General features: G+C 47.7%; 1 protein-coding gene across 2 annotated transcripts; it reads right to left on the minus strand.

Annotated features, from left to right (window-relative positions):
• Positions 1-243: 243 nt before the first annotated feature.
• ITPRIP (inositol 1,4,5-trisphosphate receptor interacting protein) lies at positions 244-24085 on the minus strand. 2 transcript variants are annotated; one of them, XM_050976026.1, is made up of 3 exons: positions 24009-24085; positions 18891-18997; positions 244-6267 (listed from the first exon to the last, which is right to left on the minus strand). In XM_050976026.1, the coding sequence occupies exon 3, from the start codon at positions 6252-6254 to the stop codon at positions 4605-4607; it is 1650 nt and encodes a 549-aa protein (XP_050831983.1). In that variant the 5' UTR covers positions 6255-6267; positions 18891-18997; positions 24009-24085; the 3' UTR covers positions 244-4604. The 2 variants fall into 2 exon arrangements, with proteins under 2 accessions (XP_050831983.1, XP_018766171.3); XM_018910626.3 differs by lacking the exon at positions 24009-24085 and adding an exon at positions 19105-19536.
• Between the last annotated feature and the right edge of the window lie 599 nt (positions 24086-24684).

The raw sequence follows: 24684 nt of genomic DNA on the forward strand, positions 1-24684 counted from the left end.
ATCATTTCTCCAGGAATTCTTGCTGCTGGGCTCCCTGTGCTGACATCACACTGGAAACATCCCCAGTCCTTCCTTCTCTCTTAGAAACATTTTGCAGGGAACTAGAAACAAAAGAGACTTCATGCTCATTTAGATTTTGTACAAGACTTCCTTTATTATAAATAAAGCTGCATAAGAAGATCTATACAAATTCAACAGTGTCCTGCTATAGAAGCAGCGGTTGAAGTACAGCATTGTCCATCAAGGAAGACCTTAGTCTGGAGAGTTCTGGTGTTACTGCCCATCTTGGCTGCTTTGCCAAGATTCATCTCTATACTACAGTTTTGCTTCTGAGCTAACATGTTACACACAGACCCCTCTCATTTCTAAAAAAAGACAAGTAATAAATAAAGCTATTTACCAGGTAGGATCCTATGAGAGACCACTCCTCACTGAGCAGCAGCAAAGCTGTTACAGGTGCCTAAAGTCTCATTTCTTCACCACAAAGATAACACTGCAAAGACTTTGCATTAAAAACGGCTGGTGAACAAACACCAAATCCTGCTGCTTGAATACTGGATAATTTTTTGGATCATTTTGCTGAACTACATCTTTATACCCCTGTATATACCTGTATTTGGAAAGAGAGAAACTCTTTTCTGTGGCTGCTTAACAGTGAACACCCAACACCACCCCTTAGAAGACATTCAGCTCCTGTACAGCAATAATAACCTTAGACCAAGACATTTTCTAAGGGCATATGGCTCCTGAGGCTATGCTGTGGATCAGTGGTTACTATCAACCCACCACTAATTCCATTGCTTTGACAGAGCCTGTAATAAAATATTAAAACCACAAGTTGAGGGCTCAGGGAGTGGCTGGAAACCAGTGGAAGGCACTTGGGAGTTTATGTGTTGAATTCACCTGGTTGGCAAAGGGCAAGAACAGTATTGAGAGTCCAGGACAGGCTGTTTACCTTTCCTTAGGATTTCTCACAGAGACACAGGCATTGCCAAAGAGATGTTTGTTACTCAGGTGCCATAAGCAGTTTGGTTCTAAAAGAACGTTTTTCACTTAAAACCACAAAATTTCAGTTCTACTCCCATCCTTTAAAGCTGCTTCCTATGATTACCCACCCAGATTTCAGTCAAGGCAGAACTGCCCATGGGCAACACTAAAATGTCTTAAAGCATTTTTACTCGCTGACAGCTGATGGAACTGAATTGTCTTATAAACCTTACTTTGTGAAATGTGAGCATGGGATTTTACTAATAGGCTAGTATTTGGTGGGCAAAGATTTGATCCAGGAAAGACAAGGAAGTCCAAGGAATGATGTGCTTCACATCATGGCCTCCTTGTACCACGGCAGAGGTGTGGTCCAAAGAAACACTGTGTACCAGCCTCTCCTCTGATGGACATGTCTGTACCTTTGGTTTGCAAGGAACATCTCCACTCTGAGGCTGACTGAAGCACAGCATGTAATCACAGATAACATTTCCCCTCAACAGGTATGAGTGGGTCCCCTCACAGCCTAAATGCACAAACCAGATCACTTTAAAGGTGCTCAGGGCAAAATGAGCATATTGCATGTAGGAAAACTAAGCTAAGCAATTTGCTTTCAGTGGAATCAAATTCATAAATTGATTCAGCTCCAGCTTCTGTTCAACTAAACCCTGTGGGAATATCAGGGTCAGTTTGGGCATAAGAGAGAACAAGCATACAAGTACAGAAAACAAAGAACAAAAGATTCAATAAACTTATCAGTTCAGGTTCCCTTTGAGTCTGAGCAGCAGTGCTTGGGGCTGTGTAAAGACGAGTTTGGGCACGTTTACAAGCCCTTTGCAACTGGTGTTGCAAAGCTTTGTTCTGACATTTTAATAGGGGAGTTACCTTATTCTGTTCAACAGCCTTTTCTTCTCATGGTTCTCCTGCTCAACCTTATATAAAAGTTATTTTTCAACTCTGAATGTCATTTCCTTAGAGACCTGGGTCACAAATTTGTTTCTGTTCTTTGGACTGTCTAAATTTAGACTCCTGACAGGAAATGGCAGAGAAATTCTAATTTCTCTCTGGCTGGGCTGGGAGCACATTTAGAAGCAACTCCAACCACAACTGCTCCAGGATGACCTGCCTGCCAGCAGTCCATGTAAAGCTGGGTCTGCTACAGGCACTTTGCAGTAAACCTGGGCAGGTAAAAATGGAAAATCACCTGGGTTTGCAATGACTTACACAGCTTCTGAGGCAGCCTCCAGGCTCCAGTACTGACCCCCCCCCTCCCTGTACCTCTGCTTGTCACTACCTGCTTGCCACGGCCCTTGAGATTGCTCCCGCTCTCTTTCCTACTGGGAAAGTCTTCTTGGCTGTACTAAGGAAAGCCAGCGATTTACAGCACGCGTTAGCGTCAGCAATTAGTCCTGCCCTGTTGCTCTCCTGGCAGTCTTCCAGGCACTCATCACCAAGGATGCTGAAGCAAGCACTGATGATCCAAGACTTCTTCCTACTATCATTACCCACCAGCCTCTTCTCCCCCATTCCTACCTATCCCTTACTTTTTGTTCAGAGACCCTACTTAACTACCTGTGGTAATAAAAGCCAAGGGAGGCAGCACTTTGGGCATAGCTCTGTCACCATCTGTGCTTTCTTATAAACCAGGTGTGGAGACAGCAGTTACAGCTTCCTCTGCCTCTGTGTGTGAAGTGTCCCTCAGTGGTGGCAGGACAGAAAAGAGCAGACACCAATGAGGTGATGAAACAGTTTTTACCAGGATAAGGGAAGAGAGGACATGTCTGTGGAGAATCTGCTTATCAACTGGATAACAAGCTTCATGCTGTGTGCTGCTCCCAGCAGTGATACAGCACTGAATCTTCTCTCTGATGTGATAGAGAGGATTGATAAAAAGGGACCTGTGGAGTGATGGTAAAAGCATCCCTGATGGGTCTTACCTCACAGAACAACCACTCTCTAGTAAACAGGATTAAGGGAAGCCCTAGTGTAAAACTTTACAGGGAATCCTAGTGTGAGAAAATGGTAGGAAAGGCCCCTAGCACTGGTGGCCAGGCTTCTGGGACTAGCATAAAGCAATTATGCACTGGGGTCCTGGTTTGGACCCCTCACTCAGGGTGAGGATCTCCTGAGTCCTCTCCTTCAACAAAGCCACCTTGCTGGGGCTGGGCAGCCCACTGGCACAGCTCTAACATGCTTCCTGTGAGATTTCAGGCATTTCTATTTCCACAATGTGTTGGGGTTTTTTTTAGCACATGCCTCAAGATTCTCCTCTGGCCTGAAATCCTGCAGCAGCTCTCCTCCTTTGCACTCCCAGCTCAGCAAATTACAGTCTACTAGTGCAGGTCCTCAGAGCAGCAGTCTTTAAAATGATTGAGAAGAACAGAATGTATAAAGTAGCTTTTGCCTGCATATGTGGAACAGAACATGGATCACAAGGCAGCTGCAAGCTGCACTGCCCAGATCTACTATATCTGCATCTTTTTCATCCCTTCCTTCCCTGCTGGCCTTGGCCTAATTAAAACCATGTGCAGAGAGTCACACTCTCATTTGGAGGGTGATCACTCCTGCTACCAGACTTCTGAGATTGGCTTCATTACAGGATAATTTTGGAGAACTGCTTTTTTTATGGAAGCAAAACTTACAGTAGTCATAGAATCAGAATAATTTAGGCTGGAAGGGACCTTCAAAGATGATATAATTCAAGCCCTTCTTTTCCTTTCTCTCTAGGCTGTATTCATGCCTTGGTGCCCCAAGGTAAGGAAAACAAACAACCCAAAATGTCAGAACCCAATAGTGGTGTTTCTTTTATCTAAGATAATAAAAGTTCCTGTTCATTGATCCATACAAAATGGGCAGGTATATAAACGATTAGCCATGTTACCATGGAAGACTCGCATAAAATGGTCTGAAGACACAGACCCTGCTTTGCTACATCCTCCCATAGGAGAAAAAAATGTGCAGGGGTATTTTTGAAGGACAGGACAAGCCATTTAAGTTACAAGTCCAATCCAGAAGGCTTTTCCTTCTTCTTCTTCTTTTTTTTTTTTTTTTTTTTTTTAACTACAGTTCCCTTTTGAAGCTGTGCTTTATTTAAGGACCTCCATCCAGTCCAGATCTTGTGCATGACCCTCCTCCTCTCCACACCAGCATGTAGACTTATGTTGCACTTCCCATTGGTGAAAGAACTCTTGCTGTCTGAAAGCAGACAGACTCCTTTGATCCCAAGATCCTGTCTCTGATTCCCCCACCCTATTCTTATGTGCTCCTTCTGAAGGAAGTGAAGTATTTGGCCACCATCACACTCCCACCCCCGTTTGCATTGCAGGCATCTGAATAAATTACTTATATTTGTTGCTCACCACTGCTGTAGCATGACTGAGGCACAATAGAAAAAATATATTCTTAGCTGCATAAAACCAAGCACAGCAGTGGAACAGAAACCTACTTCACCACATCTTCCAGTTTCTCCCTATTCACCCCCCCAAGCCTCTTCCTTTCAGCAGGAACCATGGCCCAGGACTGGTTCAGCTCCAGACAAGAAGCTCTACTGGCAAAGTCAGTTGTCTCCAGGAGGCTTCAGAAAGTTGCCCTCTGGACTTGTGCTTAGAGTTTGGCTTTGGTTAAAGGGGCTCCTTACGGATCCCATTGGTGTGTGCAAGGGGACTGTGCACCGTGTACTCATTTATCAGTGCAGACATGTTCCTGAGCATCTCGTGGAACGCGTCCACCATCTTCCTGTAAATGTCCCTGCGTAGCACAAAGGGACGGAAAAGGTTGAGAGGCTCAGCCCTCTGAAATATGATGGGGAAACCCAGCTCTGCTGGTACCTTCCCATTGCCAATAAAGAAGTGATAAAGCTTCTTTTCTTGCAAACATTTCTCTAGGAATTTCAGCATGTCCTGTAGACGGGCCTCCAGCTTTTCTGGGGCCCAGTCCTGGCTGGGACGCGCCTGCAGGAGATGCAGCAGCACTGTCTTCAGGTGGTAGTTGGTGAGCCCGCTGGGACCTGTGAGGCTGCACTGCTTCCCATGGAGGAAGGAGAGGATCTGAAGGCAGCTGACATGGCAGGCATTAGCAGGCAGTGTTTTGGAGACCAGCTGGATGAACCTCCTCTCGTACACTGCGAAGGTGAGGAACCAGTGGGTGCTGGAGGGGACATCTGTGGCCAGGCTGTTCCGAGGGAAGTGGGAGATGAAGTAAACGTCAGAGTTCTCATACTGCACCACAGGGGTGAGGTTGAAGGCAATCGATTTCCCCGATTTAAATTTTATCTTCAGGGCTCCTGGTGAGTCCAGGAGGCTGAAGGAAAGGTCAAATTCATATTTGTGGGAGATTCTGTTCCACGCTTTGGTGACAGCAATCTGGAACCACTTCATGACTTGGTCGGCATCCAGATATTGAGTATTTTTGAAGCACAGGAGGTCTTCCATCTCACTGCTGGGCCTGGTACTACTGACCTGGCTATGGAGAAGGCACAGCATATCTTCCCCTAGTTTAGTCTTGTCACAGATGCAACCCGTCACATCCTCATCTGCCCTGCACACCTTGATAGTGCCATAACCTTGTTCATCTGGGGGGAAAGAGTCACCAGAGCACCAGGTCTGGCAATGAAAGCAGTAAGGCTCCGGGGGAGCAAAAGGCACTATCAGATCACAGACGAAGGGTTTACGCACTCTCCAGTTCTCATACATGCTCCCTACACCCATGCAATCTTCCACTTCCATGTCAGCATCACGGTTACAGACGCTCCTCAAGGCCTCCAGCAGGTCATCTGCAAAGCCCTCCACCATCTCCCGCATCCTGGCCATGTCTCCAGTGGTACCCAGGATACGCTTCTCATAGAAGCTGGCCAGGACAGCCTTGTTGGGCAAGGTCACTCCTTTAAACGCTTTCCCCAGCACTGCCATGTCATCCTCTTCTCCTCCTATGTCCTGCCAATTCCCTTCCTGGAAATCCTGCCTCCAGAGCTCGATCAGCAGGAAGATGACCATGGAGAGGGCAGTCCACATATCCCATCGGACCTTTTCCTCTTTGCTTTCTTCCGCTACCACTGCAGCCTTTTCCAGAGCCTTCTGTGTGGCTTCCTGGTCTGCGATTTCCTGTTCCAAGCGCAACTGCTCCAGCCGCAGGCTCTCCTCCCGCTCCTTCATCTTCTGGATGATTTCCTCTGTGTTCTCGGGGACGGTGCCATTCTCCTTAGGGAAGAAGAGCGGGTGGTTGACAATAGCTGTGATCACCAGTAGGCACACCCGGAAGAGTCCCACGGGCATGGCAGTTCCTTCCCTGGAAGAGAAAGAAAGGTGAAATGACCCATGATTTGGAATATATTCCCTCAAGTACAAATATGAAACAAACTCCCCACTGCAACAAGAACTTTGACATCCTTTCCAGCCCTGGAAAAAATGCTTGAATCTAGAAACTGCTAAGTGCACACCCATTTCTGCAAGTTATCAACCAACCTTCCCAAGAGGCTTTATCAGCTGGTGGTGAGGATGAAAGTGCCTCTTATCAAATGAACTCTGAAAAACAGAACTCTGAAGGCACTTCCTGCTGTCAACCCACTATGATGCTGTTGGGCAGTATGGGAGGGCACGTCCTTCCTTTGCCTCTCCTTTAAAATTCCCTGGACAGAAAAGGAAAAAAGTAAGCAGGCAGAACCTCCCCAGCTGGATAAAAGTGGGACTGGAGATGAGCACTGCTTTTCCTCAACATGAAGTAAGTATTTCAGATGTGGCAGTGCATAGGCAGGTCTCTCCTGGCTATGTTCCATGTTAAGCATGTCTGGGAACCCACACAGTCTGCCTGCATCAGGGCAACCTTTACTGCCCTGCTGGTGAGCTGCACCTGGGTGGGAACAAGCCTGCAGAGTTTTGTGCTTCTAAGGAGGCATTACAGGCAAAGCTCCTCCTGCCTTTCAGCACCATCAGGATCAGGCTGTGGCAAACCCTCCTGACCCCTAGGATGGCTCCTGATGGCAGTTCCCAGAAAAAGGGCAGAGACAGAGACTGCTAAAATGGAAAGGGTTTCCTTTTGCCCAGTGGTTCTAAAAGCATGCTTATTTTTGGTGCTTACTACACTACTGACCTGTGGAGGACATTAGTAAACACCATGGCTTTGATCTAAGCCATCTCCCCCAAGCACCCCTTAACAGTTGTGCTTGCAGCCAGCTCACTCCTATTTGCACTGACCTCAGCAAGGCTGTGAGCCCCATCCCAGTCATGTGCCAGCAACAGCCCCATGTGTCACCCCTTGCACAGGCCCTTGGCATGGCTGAGACCACTAGGGTGTTTTGGGGTGGCTTTTTATGGTTACTGGCTCTGCTGCTCCAACCCCACATTTAATAAAGCTTTCTGTGCCATGGGGCTCACAATGAAAGGATTTAATTCCCAACTTTCTGGGACACGGTCCCATTACCAGGGTCTCTGCCTGGTGGTGACAAGGCCTCCTAGAGGGCTGGGCCAGATGGTGCTCAGCCTAAAGCCTGGGCTGTCTCCTCCCAGCTGGCATTTCTGTTTCTGCAGGGCTGGCATCACTATCAAGAACCCAAGTGCCTGCTCAGGGCAGTACACTCTGAAGTTGTCACCTGTTGCTGTGATGTTGGAAGCTCGCCAGTCCCCCATTCTAGCAAAATCACCTCTCAGTCCTAGCACAGGAAGATCAGAAGGACAAGATGGACAAGCAGGGATATTTCTTCTTCCAGCTGGGAAATTTTAGGGCAGCTGCTTTAATGCCTCAAAAGTGCTTGAGAGAGAAGGGTTTCTGTTACAGAAATAAAGTCTACCAATAACATACTTCATCAATCAGACCAGAAATAGCAATCTCATTCCTAAGTAATTCTGCTGTGGGAATGAAGCTGTTTCACAGAGAGCCAAGAGATGGTGAGGCACTCTGTGTGCTCCAGGGGCTCAGGGCTGTAATTCCCACCCCCTGGAATAGCTCCTTCCTGGCTTGAACCCAGCATGTTTTGGTGCCACATCAATCCTGTTGTCCCAGCATCTGGGCAAGAAGGAAAATATCTCTGGCTATCTCATTTATGCCTCCACAGGGCACACAATAAAGATAGATCCACCCCAGTGGACCTTGTTATTGTAACTGCACAACAAACTGCTGGTTTTGATTGCAGGAACCTGCATTTCCTCAGTGTGAGCAGTTACTGTACACGGGAACTGTATCCTTCAGCACACAATCATCTTTGCTTATGAGAGGGCTGGGACTGGAATAACAAGGGAAGGGAACAGGATTGAGATGCATTGTCCAAGCAGCAAGAAAATTCACACGGTGCTCAGGATAATGCTCCATGCCCCTCCCTGTGTAACATCTACCAGCCACCCTTTTTTTAGATCCCATGCACATGCATAGATGAATGTTCTTATGCAGACATTGCTCTGGAAATAGTTTGTGGCCCTATCTTGTCCTTTTTTACATTTACATTAACTCTTTAATTCATCAGGCAATGAATTAAAGCTGAATTAATGCCCAAATCTGGGTGTTCCAGTTATTCTGTGAGCTCCATGCCTGGCTACATTTTTAAAATAAACTGGGGTCGCCCTGCATTGCAAAGGGCTTTATCAGTTTGCTGGGGAAGGGCAGGAAGTGCTGGTGAGTTCCTTTCCTTAGTATTACCCTCTTGCAGACCACGTGTGCCTTCCAAGCTTAAAAATAACATGGCCAGGTGCCAGGTGCCTCCTTCTTGCAGTCTTGACCAGGATGACCTCACTGCTCTGCTCTGCTAAACCACTGTCCCTGCAGATGAAATATTTTACTGTTACCACATTACTTCTGATGTGTGTAAGGCTGAAAGAAGTCAGCTTCCTCAGGATCTTCTTTCTCATGCCCAGCTGCCCATGGGCACACTGCTGCCACAGGTTACCTGTCCCAAAGCTCAGCAGGGGTTAGGCCAGACACCCCCAGGTCCTTCAGTGGCTGGCTCAGCTGAATTCACTGTGGGTCACACTGACATTCTAGGATACCCCAGCTCATTTTGCAGCAACCTCTTCCTTCAGCAAGCACTACAGGCATCAGCCTCTGGAAACTGGAAGTGACAAGATCTTCAGATGACATTGATTTGCAAGAGGCATGTCTGTTTTCAGCCTAGAGCAAGTTCTGCTGGTCAAAACTGCCCTTTTGCTACTGCAGCTACTCACTCCAGAAAATGAAGCCAAACATTAACCTCGGTTAAGGTTTAAGGTTAATGCTGCTCAGTGGCCAAAATCAATGGAGCCTGCCCTTGGCAGCAGCCAGGATGGTATGGCAGAGCATTCCCACACCTCCCAGACACAGCTTTCCTGGCTAATAAGAAAGGCTCAATAATACAGGTGAAACCAGTAGCACTGCCTGCTACGACACTCCAGCATTGCCCATAACAAAGCTGCTCTTTTCCCTTGCTTTTAACTTCAGCCCAAGCTATTTAAGTCTGATAAAAATATTTATGCTTGCTGAGGCTGAGACAGCTTTTGTGTGGGGAAGAGGGAGAGAGTCCAAACCTTTCCAAGCTTGAGACCAAGAAAGAGAAATGGCAATTTTTCAATCTATGCATCAAATTTAGCAATGTTTCAAATATGGGGGAAAAAAATAAAAGGTATTCATAAGTTTTAAAATAGCAAATTCTCAAAGCAATCTGCAACCTTTTCTGAATTTCTCACCCCAACAGCTTTTTCCCATTTAGAGTATAAACAGCATCTGGACTCAGTAACAGGCTTACATCCTACCTACCTTCTGCAGACCCTCTTTTGGCAGTCCTGGGGCTCCAAACACCCCCTAGAGAGTGCTGTGGTCACAGGTAAGCCACTCCTGCCAGCAGCCAGAGCAGCCCTTGCTCTGCTCCCTGGGCCAGGTGAGAATGCAGAGACCCCTCTTTTCTCCCATGGGCACGAAGCAGGGAAAGGTGCAGGAAGACCAAAGAAAGCTGGTTGGGAAATGAAGAAGGGCCAAGCTATGTGAAACCTCACTGTCTTGGATGTGAAGCTGTCTCTGCTCACTGCCCAGCATGTGATGCTACTTGTTCAAACCTGCCTCTGGCACTAGAATTCGTTTTGTTCTGGGCTTTTCTGTGGCACTCACTGCTGTAGTGACTAGGGGCTTCACTGAGTTTAAGGTTAATGACCACTCTGCACAACCCTGGGAAGTGAGTGGGCAGACACCATCCCACCCTCCAGCTGGGAGTGAGGTTTCAGAGAGATAAAAACAGCTGATCAGTCTGTTGCCTGATTACAAACAATCAACTGCATCCTGCAGCACTTGGTATGTTCAAAGGGTCCACCGAGAGCACCCACAGCACTCCACCCTCAGCTCCCAGGCAGGTTAGGTCTCATCCTTTCAAACCTGAAGCTGCCTCCCCAGCTGGAGGATCCTGATCAGCTCCAGAGCAGGTCCTGGATGATGCAGGAAGCCTCAAAAGAGGAAGGGGAATGATAGTGCTGCTGTCATGCAGTTCAGGTTGGTGCCTTGAAGCCAGAAGAAGGAGGCCAGCTGTCACCCTAACTGATCTAAGAGCCCTTTGCTGCACAATTTACTGATGTTTGGCTTGCCTGGAGCACAGTTCTAGGTAGCACAGCATAAGGAAAGGGAAGCAGCACAGGAAGAAGCCTTCACAGAATCAGGCAGCAGGAGCTCCACATTCAGCTTCTTCTCCTCCACACCTGCAAACCCTCTATGAGCATCACAGAGCTCATAGAGGGTTTGTGTGGAGCAGCTGCTGCCCCGTGGCAATGTGTGCCCCTTCCCAAGCCACCCTGTCACAGGGGATTTCCCTGAGGGGCAGCAAAGTCCTTCATGGAAATAATGATGCTCAAAGTCATAACAATGTCCTGTCCCTTCCAGCTACATGTGCTTAATTTCTGACGACTCTAAGCCTTCCTCACACCCTTTTCCATAGCAGCTTCAGAACCTTTTGGCTTGTAGGCTGTATAGTGTAATGTTAGTTCATAGATGTTTGAGCAGAGAGAGGAAAGTTAGGGGGAGGAGTGTTGCAATTGGGATAATAATTTTTAGCATTTCCTAATTTTTAGCATAGCCTTCTGCTCAGCCTGGCAAAGGGAAGAAAGAGATGTCAGCTTGCAGCTTGCCTCTGCAGGCTGCTCATGTGCTCTGAGCCCAGAAAACCCTCCACCTTCTCTGCAGACAAGGGAAAGTATTTCCCTTTCATTAACAGTGAACTTTCTTTACTCATATTCCTTATGCAGCTTTACTTTTTATTTCATTCCTCTAAATTTTGAATCACGGTAAGCAAAACATGCTCTGGCTGGTGTTCAGCAATAAACCAGGCAGCAGTGAGCTGAAGCTTTGATTCTTAAATTGGAATAAACCAAGTCAAGCCACTGAGTGCAGTTCAGTACTACACTGGAACACGCCAAGACAGCACTTACAACACACTCGATTGCTTCCTGCAGTCTGGCTGACACAAAAGGCAAGGAAAGGTGGCTGCTACATTGTGTTTTGCTTTGGTAGGCTGCAAAAAAAGAGGCATTTCAAGTAGATGATAGAAAATACAGCTGGTTGGGAGGCTTTTTTCATTGAAAGCTGCCAAATTTTCGAAACCAGAACTTTCATGGGAACAAATATGATTTCTGACTCTCTTATTGGGAAGGTTCTTGAGGTTTGGAAAGGACTCTGCTACTTGTTTTGACTGCAGAGACTAACAGGTCAAACTAGGCACTAAACCTGGGACTTTCTTACTGGGAAGATGTGAACCTCAGTCTGAGGGGTTTCAGGCCCAGCCCAGTTGTGCTTCCTCGTGGCTGAGCTTCTGGGAGCTCTGTGATGCCTTCTCTTGCTGTACAACAGTGAACAAATTAACTTCTGGCCTTTGAATGTTTAGTCTGAAAAAAGCTTTTGCTGCATATGTGAAGGTCTAGTAAAGAATAAAAGTTTGCTGAAAGCCCTTAGCAATGCACCATATCCTTCTCCAATTTGCAAGTATCACTGCCGCCTCTGCAGGTATTCACAGATATGATCCAGCTGCCACTGAAAGAAATCGTAGTTTCTCTTAGTGGGTACTACAAGCTCTGATTTGTAAGAAACTTGCCCAATGACAGAAAAATGGGAATTACAGAGATGCATGTCAGTATTATTGTTACTGCTCAAAACTTGGACAGAGGCAGTTTCTTAGACAACCCCACACCCACACAGGACAGTGCACCCAACACAGGCTCTTGCTCTCCTATCTCCTGAGCACAGCCCTGAGACAGGAAAATAAGGGATAAAAATCCAATTCAGAGCCTGAGCAGCATCAGCTTGTGCTGTTTTTTCAGCCCCTATGAATTAAGCCGTGTGCAGGACATCAGGGGGATGAGATCTCAACTGGGACAGAACAGTGCCACCCACAGCTGCTCTAACTCATGTTCTGACTTGTTTTTCAGCATTCACTTAGTGCTACAGACAAAGTACCGAATTCCAGCTGCCAGCACCATCACAGCTGGTTCAGCACAGACAGGTGGGACTGGGCTCTGTCTTTGGCTCTCTACCAAAGCCTCAAGTGGGGAAGGACCAAATCCACCAACACATGAGGAATTGGTACATTAGCATGTATTGGTACAATACATGCAGGGGTCTGGATGTTGAGACTGGTAACACAACCACATTTAAAACCAGCACAAGCCAACTGGCCTGCAAAGGACTACGGCAGTCAGGTATAGCAGAGCAACTGCCTTCCAAACCATGCCTGGAAGCCACACCCCAGATTAGCTGCCTGGCCACAGCACAGCAGTTGGACAAGGCCACTTGCCTGACAGCTATTGTTCTGCTGTTTGACTGAGAACATGAGCCTTTCGCAATATCCGTGGACATCCTGTCCCAGGCCTGCTGCAGTGCCAACGGGGTCAGTCAAGCAGCCTGCCTCGGACATCCTGCCCAACAGGTCTGCTGTGCACTGCTGGAAACAGTATTTTCCTCCTGGGGGTCACCAGATCAGGTATTTCCAAGGAAATGCTGATGCTCATCCTGTGTACAGGACTAGATAGCCCTCCTTCCCACGGGCAGGCGGATTCGGGGGGAATGAGCACGAGAAGGGCACTGGGAGTGCTCTGGAAGCAGATACTGTCAGCTTCTCTCCAAGCAGAGGAGAGCTTGACTGGCCCTAGGAAAGACAGGTAGTCTCTCTCCTGTCTTCCAGTCATGTACTGCCTTTGCCACCAGGAAGCTTTTTCCCAAGCCGTGCTAAGTCTCCCTTGCTGCAGTTTGAACCCCCCCAACATTCCAGTGCCCACTGTAGGTACAAGTAGGATGGATTCTTTGTTTTCTTCTTGCAGTAGCACTCAGGATGTTCAGAGGCACTCCTGTCCTGCCTCAGCTATCACTGTACACAGGTGCATTTATAAGCTGTTGCCATAAAATCCCCTTTACCCCAAAGCCTAGACAGTACAAAGTATTTTTCCTGGCTCAAAGGGAGCTATTTGCCTTCTAGGGTTTTTTTCCAAAACCCAAAGAGATGTGGCACGTGTCAGATTTTCAGTTTTATGATCAAGTGGGGATTTATTGGGCCCATTTCTAAGTCATTGTTTCTCAGTGCATACAGGTATCATGCCACTAATCAAAACACTAATCAAAACATGATCCTCTTCCTGCCCCAGGAGCCAGCAGCCACCATTAAAGGCAGCTTTAACAAGTAATGAGTAACACAGAGACACATAATGTTCCCAAAGCACTCACTGTTCACTCCTTGCAAGGCTGGACCCAAGAGAGGGTGCCCATGGAGACCAGGAGACAGCCAACAGCATGAGGAATGTGTTACTCAGCATCCTGCTCATTGCCTGAATGTGTTTTTATTGCTTTTTGACTGTGCAAGCCAGCTCAGCTCTTGTCAACAAGCAGGACATATGCAATCTGTGGAGTGCAATGGGTTCCCTCTGCTGTGGCCAAGAAGGGGTTTTACAAATTGGAACCTAGTGCTGGCTGCAGGAGAGGCAGGAGGGCAGAGGTAGGAAGTGTGTATGTTATGTGACTCCCACCCACGTATTGAGCTGTTGTAGTAGGACCACAGCCAGGAACAGCTTGTGTTTTTAAGCCAAATAAATTTTGTTTGGTTTTGTCTGTTAATAGTGAGGAAAACAACTGGAGTAAACCAAATTTTTGTGGGTTTTGTTAGTTTTGGGTTATTTTATTTTTAAGAGGAGAAAAGACAGAGGCAAAGAAAAAACTCCTTAGCTTACCACCTTTATCAGCACTCTCCTCCTCCAACCCAACGTGATGGGAGCCTGGGCAACAGTTGGTCATTCCCTTGCACAATCCTTCATCAGCACAGATGGACTAACACCCCCGCTGCTCCACCAAAAGCCTGACAGTGTCAGCCACAATGGATGGAGCACTGTCACTGCACAGATCCTCTCTGGCCTCCACCTGGTGCTCCTGCTGGGCCCTGCTCTGGCTGTCACCCCCTCAGCCACACAAGAGCTCCTTGCACGTGAGGCAGCCATGGCTCATGGGTCCAACCTGGCAGTCACCTCAGGGAGAGGTGGTGGGTAGAGAAAGAGATCAATTGCCAAGATGTTTGTTTAAATCTGCCCTCCTTTTCCCCACTCAATTCTCAGCAAGGTGGAAAAGCCCCACACCAGTGTTGTTAAATTGGGCAGTGGTCACTCTGGCTCTCCTCATCCTGTGGTAAGCATATGCATCCTTGTACATTCAATTTAATTGTACGCCCACTGGAACAAATGCTTTGGTATTAAAATAATTGGTGGAAGCATTATTAGAAAGTTGATTTCCCAGCAGGGATACAGCACTGCAGCACATCTCAGAAGAGCACATGTGGATGTTGGCAGGGCTCAGACATGACTTGCAGTGTGATCACATTTTACATGTGAAACTATGAAGTCCCATTTCAGTCATGAACAATGAGCACTTAAAAAGCACAGCAGTCACCAGACACTTCCACACTGAGACACTGCAAAAAGAAATTATCATCTTGGGTTGGGAATTTGGCTGATCTGAGATCTTCTACTCCATCACAGTCTTGACTCAGTTACAAAGCCACACTTACAGGTAAGGAAACCTGCAGGCCCGAGTATCTGCTTAAACAGGACCCAAACCCACTGGATGGGATTGAAGGTTTGTGTGATATTGGACCATTGTTTTGCTAACTAGTCACTGCTGTTTGTGTTCAAACAATAAGGAAAGAACTGTATTTAAAAGCTGGCTATTGTTGCCAAAACTTCATCACAGAAATCAAAAGCAATGCTTTATTCTGTTGACTGAAATTCCAGCTTTTTTTTTTCAACACAATATAGTTCTTTAAATAAACTAAAAAACAAAACCCATCCCAACCGACTGTGAAAGCCCCTGCAGGGATGGGTAGAGGGTGTGGAAGGAAGAGAGAACAAGAGCACTTTTACTGCATTGCCCCTTTCCTTGCCCCTCACCAAGATGATTCCCTGATCTAAGCAGAGACACTGTGCATTGCACACAGTCTCTGAGGAAAAATCAAACCCTCCTACTTCATTACCTAGTGACTCTAGAAAAGATCAGGAGAAACAACACAAATGCTTTGGGAAGGAGAAATCCCAGTTTTGGCTCACCTGCCATAAACCTAAAAACTGCCAAGGCAGACGCATGCACAAAAATATGTTGGCTGCAGAGTACTTCTGGCTAATCCTGCTCTTCAAAATGAGTTTGAATAAAAAAAAAAAAGCAGCAGAAGAAAGCAAAGTCATACAAGAAAACAAACTGCCCCACTTCCCTACCATATTTCCATGAAGCTCATTCTTTCAGCACCCGTGGCCACCAACCCAGAGCCATTTTCACCCAAGGGAATGTATTGCCACATGCACTCATATTTAATAATTTTCATGTGCTCTCTGCTCAGTCCCCTCTTCTTACCAAGAAAAGGAAACATCTCTAAGCTCTTTGTTTTGCTGAAGGATTTCTAAACTGAATGCTGGGAGGAAAAATTCTAAAAAGACTCAAGGGTAAAGGAGCGATGTAACTTGCAGAGCTGCAGCAGAAATATCAAACACACAAATATTAAGGTTGTGAAGCCACGTGGTTTTCATTTGGGATGTGTGGGGTGAGCACATACAGTTGCTTTCTTTATACCCTAAGCACAACAAAGGAAGGCTTTGTTTGAAAGCCAAGGGACAGCCTCTCGGCTCACTTAAAGGCTAAGTTACAGCGTCATGGGAGCTGTGAGTCATAGCTGGGGCCCCTGCTCACAGGCACAAGACCCCCTCTGCTGCAGCAGGCAAGGAGCTCAGCAAGGAGCAGAGCCTCCAGCTTCACAAAGCGTCCAGGACTAGCAGCAAACACAAGGCTGAGCTGAGAGCACGTGTTGTGGATGCCTCAGCACACAAACACATCACTTTCAGTCGACATTTCTGCTGTAACTCTGTCAGCGTGTGAGATCATAGCCCTGCACCTATTCCAAGAGCACGATGCAGCTATGAGTCAACAGGAAGGTGGGATAAACATAATCCAAGCACCTTCAGACCATCTTTTCATTTTGGCTGCAGAAGAGCATGGCCGTGATTCTTAGACTGAGCATAGCTAGGTGGGAGCTGAGGAAAGTAGCTCACTAGGTGGGATCACACTAGAGCTCTGCTCTCAAGTCACCTACTGTGCCAGATAATTTGTGTCATTGTGTGTTACAGGAGGGAAGGGTCAACTGATGGATTTCAGCTACCCAAAATAAAGACATCCCTTCCATTCTTGCTCCTGCAAGACTGGAAGATAAGGGCAAGTTTTAATTACCATGAATGAGTTGCAATCTGCAGTGCAGAGGTGTCTGTGTGCTGCTGAAACTTCAAGTATTTTCCCTCACATTTCCAATAGTCCCAATGTATTTGGTTGATAAATCCCCAGAGGGCTTTAGAAATCAAATTCTCCTCTGAAACCAGTGGCAGAAAGGCACCTGAACATCCAGGAGGACACAGATTAGGATTGAAGCATTCTGGGTGCAGATACAGAACACCAGGCCCCTCTGAGAAGCATTATAGTGTGAACATCAAGTGTGACATTTTAAGCTTGAGAACATCTCTTTAGCTCTGCCTCGGGTACGTGTTAACACTCTACAAGAGCTTAAAAAATAGGAGGAAAAAGAGATCTGAAAAAGCAATAGAGTTTCTTCTCTCTGCCTACACGCATAGCTTACACTGTGCCTGGATGATTTTCTGGCAAGTCTCTGTTTACTTTGTTCTGAAAAGCTTCCAGCAAATCTCTGCCTCCCAAGGCAGTCTAGACTACTGCTTAGCTGCCCCTACCTGCAGGAAAGTCTCCTTATTACTGCATGTGCTTTCTCCAAAACAAGCTGTTTGGATCCCTGCTGGGATCCTGGCACAGGCAGGTGGTATCTTGTCTTAGGGAGCTACTCTACCTCCTTGCAAACAGCGTGGGAACCATTTGCTCCCATTCCTCATCAGGTACTCACCACTCACTACCAAACCCTCTGCAACTTGGAAGAGCAGAAAGCAAAGCACTCTCAAGCTGATTTACATTGATTTTTCTGGGTTTTACCACAAACTCTACCTTTTCAACTGAAAGCATCCACCATAGCCAGAAGCAACCCAGGAAAAGATGAGTTGGTTACAAAGGTGGGTCAGCTGACACCTTATAACTCATGTCCCTTTTCCTGCTCAGGCACAAGAACCTTCTCTACGTGCTCTTCCCTGGTTTCAAAAGTGAAGGAACAGTAAGAGTTTTCCTTTGCCAGGCAACCAGAATAACCCAATGAGTTTGAGACTGTGCCTAGCAGGGCTTAAAGTCTGCAACAGCTGGCTGCAATGGTCCTCATCCTTGCCAACACCATGCTTGGTTTTTCTGAGCCACATACATGGCAGTGGGATGCATCAGATGTTTTTCATATACCTGCTGAAAAAGCATCTCTACCTTGAGGCAAATATTGCTGATACAAATAATGTGCTAGATCAGCCAGAAAAACCTGCCTCTGGAGGAGGGATAATAATGAAACATGGTGAATGGAAAGGAAAAAGAGAAAGAGCTTCATTTACACACAGGAGAATGGCAGTGGGCCAGCTCTCACAGCTTTGATCGGGGCTGGCTGGAGGAGCATGCCAGGGAACTCTCTGAGCTCAGCTTTGCTAGAGCAGAGCAGCTGTTTGAACTCTGTGATGGGAAAAAGGGGACAGACACCACCCAACACTGATCCAGAATAAATAAGTAAAAAAAAAAAAAAAAAAAAAAAAAATCACGTGGAATGCATGAGCTAACAGGTACTCAGAGCTGTAGCAGGACATTCCCTCTGTCATCAGCTCCAGCTCTTGCACTCCCACCACTGCTACCCGCAGAGCCTCCTGTCACACACTTGCAGAGCAGCCCTGCCAGACATCTTGGTTTCACCCAGTTCTCCTTTCAGTGTTTTTATGGGTTTTCATACAAACATGAAAACTCCACTCGTTGCTGGCTTGTGAAAGCACTATCTCCTTTTGTCTGCCTCTGCTGTCACCCTTGATCATCTGAAGTTGTCCAGGCACTTCCAGGCATCTGCTTTCCCTCTAACACTTAAAGGAGGGGAATTCCAGTAGTTTCCCAGTCTAGTGCATTTTCTGCTGCAGAGGAGAACTTCTGGCAAGTTCTCCTCTGCAGCAGAAAATGCACTAGTAACTGATGTCAGCAAAGCTTTAGACCCTTGGTTCCCCTCTGCTATCACTCTCTGACTAGATCTCAACTGTACCAAGCAGTCAGGTAAGACCAATTTTATATTGAAAGTCCAAAAGGGAGAGGCTTTTAACACTGAGCTTCCCCACTGAAGCCATTTCCAAATTAAACCTTCACAACATTGCTACTTTTGCTTTGCAAGAAGCTGTCTGTACCTCACTGCTGGGAACATTTCTAAAATATGAGCCACACCAATTTCCTTTCAGCATTTCTGCTGCAAGGCTCAAGATCTCCTAGTGAGAGCCCATCAAGAAGCTTTTTTAAATCACATCAAATCTGGAAGGAAGAATGACCCCTGGAGCACTTACCTGCTACACAGCTTTGCAGGTGCTCATTAAACTTCGCATTACTACAATCACCGTGATGCAGAGAAGACTAAATTCAGTCACCCGCCACTGAAGCACAGCCAGGAAGTCTGCAAAACACAGAGAATGAATGAGGAAGTGCAGGCAGAAGATGGGTACATAATGCAGTTATCTAAATTATGGATTGATTAAAAGAGAGATTAACTCACCCCCTTACCTAATAAAATGATCATAAAAGCTCAAGAGACCAGGAATGATCAGTTTGAAGTGATCAGGGAAGAGCTAAAACGCTGCTTCTCCCATGGGTGGCGGCAAGCAAGGACTTCCCTCCTCTGACTCCATCCTCACCCACCAGCACTCTCCTTTTATAATGGATTAGGGTCAAATGAGCAGCTGCATAAGTGCAAGGGCTGGGACAGTTTTGTCTGGGATTGGTTTGTCTAGAAAAGGCATCTAGCTTCTGTAAGCAGCTTGTAAGGTAGAAAGACTTGCTTGGGGAGTTGGGTTTACAGAGCTTATGGAAGAAACAGAAAACAGAAGAGGCAGGAAGCAAGGGCAAGAGCACAGGAAGATGTGAAACACAGAACCGCAAAAGATAAACTACAATATTTTAGGATAGAGAAGTGAAGAAATTTTATATGCAACAGGAAACAATCAGGAGGAGGAGAAGACCAAACAAGCTGGTTGCAGGCAGAGAACAGAGACATTCTTCTTCCCCATCTGCACACAAATGGGCTGGGGAGGAGGAATGCACCACTCTCATTTCCAGCTACCACCACTTCAAACCCTCCCACTGTCCTCGTCCAAAGCCTGATGAAACGATCAGTGTGGGCTGAACTGAGCTTGAAGCCCATTTTAAGGGCTCAGCATTAGGTTGACACATCCTTGCTCTCTTGAACTCCTTCAGTTCACTCCCTCCCACGTACCTGCTTTGACCAGACAGTGTGTACAGTTTCACTTCTCTGTTTCCATCTACCACTGTGAGGCCAAATTGGGCAAATGGGCTCTGCCCAGCCCTCCCATCTTGCAGGGCTGTTGGTGCCTCTGCTCAACTGGTGTGCCACAACACCACCAGCAGCAGCACAGACTGCTGAACACAGGAGAAAGACACCCCAAGCCCCAAAGGTCTGGATCTGCACTGTAATATCCCAGTGGATATTTGTAAACCCTCAGGGCCTGCGGTGTCTGGTCTCATGGTGGCTCAGGGCCAGTGAGCTACATCAGGTGTGTCTGCTTGGAGGAAAGGAGCTATTAAATGCTGGGCAGGAACTGCTTCTATGGGACATACAACTCACTTGCTAAGATAATTTCATATCTCAAAAGAGAGAGTTTAAGTTAGGGTCTCCCTCAACTTTGCTTGTAGATGTTGGAGAGACCTTGACTAAGCCTTATGGGTTAGTCAAGGTCTGGAAGGCCAAAATGATGTCTCTCCAGAACCTCCAGGCTGAACAACTCTCTCAGCCTGTTTTGATAGGAGAGGTGCTGCAGCACTATGATCATCTTTGTGGCCTCCTTTGTACTTGCTCCAAGAGTTCCATGTCCTTCCTGTGCTGAGAACCCCAGAGATGGATGCAGCACTGTGGGTAGAGTCTCAGCAGAGTGGAGCAGAGGGGCAGAATCCCCTCCATGACCTGCTGGCCATGTTGCTTTGGATGCAGCCCAGGACACCTTTGGCTTTCTGGGCTGTGGACACACATTGCTGCATTGATCCTGTTTTTCATTCAGAGAGACCCCAAATCATTCTCCACAGGGAGAATGATGAGCTCTCAATGAGCTCTCCCACTCTGTCCTCATATCTGGGGTTGCCCCAAACCAGGTGCAGCATCTTGCACTTGGCCTTGTTGAACTTCCTGAGACTCTTGTGGGCCCTCTCAAGCTTGTCCAGGTCTCCCTGGATGCCATCCCTTCCCTCTGTTATGTCAACAGCACCACTCAGCTGCGTGTCATCTGCAAAGCTGCTGAGGGGCACTTGATATCATTATGCCACTGATCCAGGTATTAAAGACACTGAGAGACACGACTGGCTCTCACCTGGACAGAGGGCCAATGACCACAACTCTCTAGATGTGTCCATCCAGCCAAATCCTTATCCACTGACCAGTCAACCCTTCCAATTAATTTCTCTCCAATTTGGAGATGAGGATGTCATATGGAATCATGTCAAAGGTCTTAGAGAATTCTAGGTATGTTACATTAATCTGTCTTCTCTTGCCAAACATTGCAGTCACTCCATCATAGAAGGCCACCAGATTGGCTTGCCCTCAGTCAAGCCACGCTGGCTACCTCAAATCACCTCTTTTTCTTGCATAAGCCTTCTTAACACTGCTTCCATGAGGAAGTCTGAGCAGCCCAGCACAATGCTTGTTTTGAGCCAGCCCTATATGAGAGCCTCCTCTCCTTGACAGAAATGAAAGCTGACCCTGCTCCAGCAAAGCTCAGCAGCTGATCTGGCCTTCAGGTCACGGCAGTAAAACCTGTTTGTTTAGCTGCTGGTCAAGGTTGGCTCAGCCAGCTTTGCATGGCCCACGTGTGTGTGTGTAAGAATAAACAAGCTATAAAAAGAGTCCTGCTGCAGCTACACCTCAGGCCAGCTCTCCATCCCTCAAGCTGCTTGAAGGTTGGCCACCTGCCTCCCTGCCCGCCAAGGAGTGAGCGGGCAGAAGGTTTTGCTTACACAGCTGAGCCCACATCCCTGCAAAACCTGGAATTCATGGTTGGGCACATGACAATGCTGCCCATGCACACCCTGGCCACACTCTCTCCCTCCAGCCTGGAAACCAGAGTTTCTACCTCTCTCTGCCACCCAACAATTACAAGTGCCGATGGAAAATATGCTGCCTGGCAGCAAACCTGCTTTTTCCCCAGTATAAATAGATTGGAATAATACTTGGGAGAGAAAAAGCTGGCCCACCCAACAGTCCATTTTAAAGGGGATCTAAAGGAACAAGCCAGAAACTTTTTTCAGTTTCCTTTTCCATTGCACCATTACTATGGATTGAAACTGCAACTCGGCAGAGCAGAGCGAGCGGGACACGACAGCACAGGACAGCAGGGAGACTCAGGCAGGCTCTTCATGGAGCTCATACACTGTTAATTCATCTGCAGGCAAGACCAAGATACTGAAACCACAGTCAACAGGTTGCAAAAGCCAGACTAAAATTGTCCTTTGGAAAACCATACCTTTTCACTTAAAAAACAAACTCAGAAATTAGTGAGATCAGCTTGTGAAACACCAGTGTTAGGTTTCTGTGGATCAGGTTCCTTTCCCGTGTTAGTCACTGCCATGCAAGAAGAATCACAAGCATTGGCATCCCTCTGAGACATCATGCAGAGACACCCAGGAGCCCTTATTGCCATGGATAGCACCAACAAGAAAACAAAACAGGAGCAGGACATGCAGCTTTTGGCTGCCCTAGTCATCAGATGGCCCAAAACAATTATTCAGGAGAACCAAATTCCTCAGTCCCTGACCAGGGTTATTTAGTCTGACTTGAGGAGAAAAAAGAAGGGTTAAAAAAAAAAAAGAAGGAAAAAAAATAAGGTGTTCTTAGTATATAGTAATACTCTAAGCAATAAAAAGAGGAAGATAGGTGAAGGGCCACCACCTGAGCCCTTGATAAGAAAGTTCAATGCCTTTGGTGTGCACAGGACGCTTCTTCCTTACAGATGCCACTAGTGTGGACACAGAGAGATCACTGAGTCCTGTACACACCAGCCATGCAAGCAAAAGATAGTGTCATCAAGAGCTGGGAGCCAAGAAACCCTCAGGACTGGTCCCAGTACTCATACTCTTCTCTGAATTTGGGAAATCAGTTCACCTTTCTCCACATCTGTGGCAATCACACTTAATATGCGCAGTTCCCATGTGAAAGCAGCATGAAACATCTATTGTACTGAAAACAAACTCGAAGAGAAGGCTTGAAGCTTTTATTCCTAATTTGTATGCTCTACTTTTGTTTGAGGACTGAGAGAACCCCTTTCACTTATTCCAAGGAAAATCTGACTTTAAAAGCAGATGGCTATGAAGGTGGCCAGAATCACTTTAGTCAGAGCTGCAGAAGAGCATTACCATCATCAGCAAACCAAACTAAAAAACCTCACACAACACAATAGCTGCACTACAGCAGCTCTCCTGTCCAAGTGCTACTTCCATGGTGGCTCAGGTCCTTGCCTGGCAGCTCATGGCAAACACTTGTGCCTGAAGGAAACGCACAGAGTATGGATGAGGCCTGCAGCCCTCATTAAAAACATATGAATAGTAATGTTCACTCAGAGACTGCTCATCTTGCCTGACCACGTAAGAGATGCCAATAGCAACGTGTCCTATTTTCCTGAAGGACTTTAGCATGGCAGTTCCCAAGAGAACTGCTTCAGTGGGACACTGGCAAGCTGAAGACGCAAAGGCCAGTAAGGCTTGTGTTCTGCACATTAGTTTTATAGCTCACGGACTTCCAGTATCACAGTCCTGGCTCACTCTGCTTTGAGCTACAAATACCTGCTGGCCACCTTCAGAAACATGCGTCGACACACATGAAGAGCAGCTCTACTGAAAGTATCCCTCCAGATCCACTGAAAGCTTCACTCCTTCTCTCTGTGCTCTTTAGTGAGATGTTGTGTATCTCAGAAGAAAGAAGTTTTAAACCCATGCTGTGTAACTCCAAACACGAAGCGAGGCTCAATGATGCATTTTGCATGGACTGTATATGTCCGAGGTCAGCGTTGGCCCCAGGACACCATGGGCTGTGTCACCAGCAAAGGCCGATGGCCGAGAGGTCTCTATTCACTCGGCTCGGTCCCGCCGAGTTCCCGTGGGTCTGCGGCCGCCCTCCCGCCGCCCGGCGCGTCCGGCTCCCGCCTCAGCTGCAGGGAGAGGGATGCCCAAAGCTCTGCAGGGACTTTGGTGGGCGCAGTAGCCCCTCCCAGGGGCCCGACCCTGCCGGTGCCCCGGTACCAACCGAGACGGAGAACACGCACAACACAAAAAGTTACCCCGTCAGGAGGAAGCGGGGGACAGCCACTCCAACGCGACCCGCCGCAGGCAGCCCGCACGGCCGCTCCGCTCCGTCCCGACCCGCATCCCCCGCACCCCCGGGCGCGCTCCGGGCCCCCGGACAGACTCACCGGGCCGGGCCGGGCCGTGTCGGGCCGGGCCGTGTCGGCGGCCCCGCTCCGGGCGCTCCGCGCACACCGGCGCTGTCGGCGCGGCTCCGGCTCCGCGCGGCTCGTGGCAGGAGCCCGCCCCGCCCGGGCTGCCGCTGCTCTCTGGTTCGTCGTTTCTCTCCTCCTTCAGGCCACCCCCGCCAGCCCTAGGAGCCGAGCCGTACCCCGGCGGGCGGCAGCGAGCTGTCTGATCTCCCGGTCGGCTCCCCCATTAGCTTCCCAGATGGTGTTGGACCGCGGGCACGGCGGACGGAGAGGAAATGCGCTCATCTTGCTTCTCGGATGTGTTCTGACCTCCTGGTGGTCGTGCCTGAAAGTCAGGAAAGCAGCTGAAACACGGAACCCCGTGTACTGTTCTTATCAAAGCAAAGGAGTAGATCTCGGAACTGCTGACCCATTTTCGTGCTCCAAGCTGGCACAAGTAAAAAGCTGTGGAGCTGCTTACATCCTTCCCCAGAAGTGGCCCAGAAGTGGTACTAGTTTCTCTAGAATCATTGTGTATACTGAGTTGGAGGGGACCCACAGGGTCAACTCCTGGCCCTGCACATGACAACCCCACCGTGTTCCTGACTGTTTGTCCGAACGCTTTTTAAATCCTGACAGGCTCAGTCCTAGTAGGGATGAGGGAACTGAGGCA

The sequence above is a fragment of the Serinus canaria genome, chromosome 6, assembly GCF_022539315.1.
Source record: "Serinus canaria isolate serCan28SL12 chromosome 6, serCan2020, whole genome shotgun sequence".
Classification (NCBI taxonomy): domain Eukaryota; kingdom Metazoa; phylum Chordata; class Aves; order Passeriformes; family Fringillidae; genus Serinus; species Serinus canaria.

What these genes read in the sequence shown, in the direction of transcription:
- ITPRIP (XM_050976026.1), bottom strand. Translation starts at nt 6,254, where the DNA reads ATGCCCGTGGGACTCTTCCGGGTGTGCCTACTGGTGATCACAGCTATT.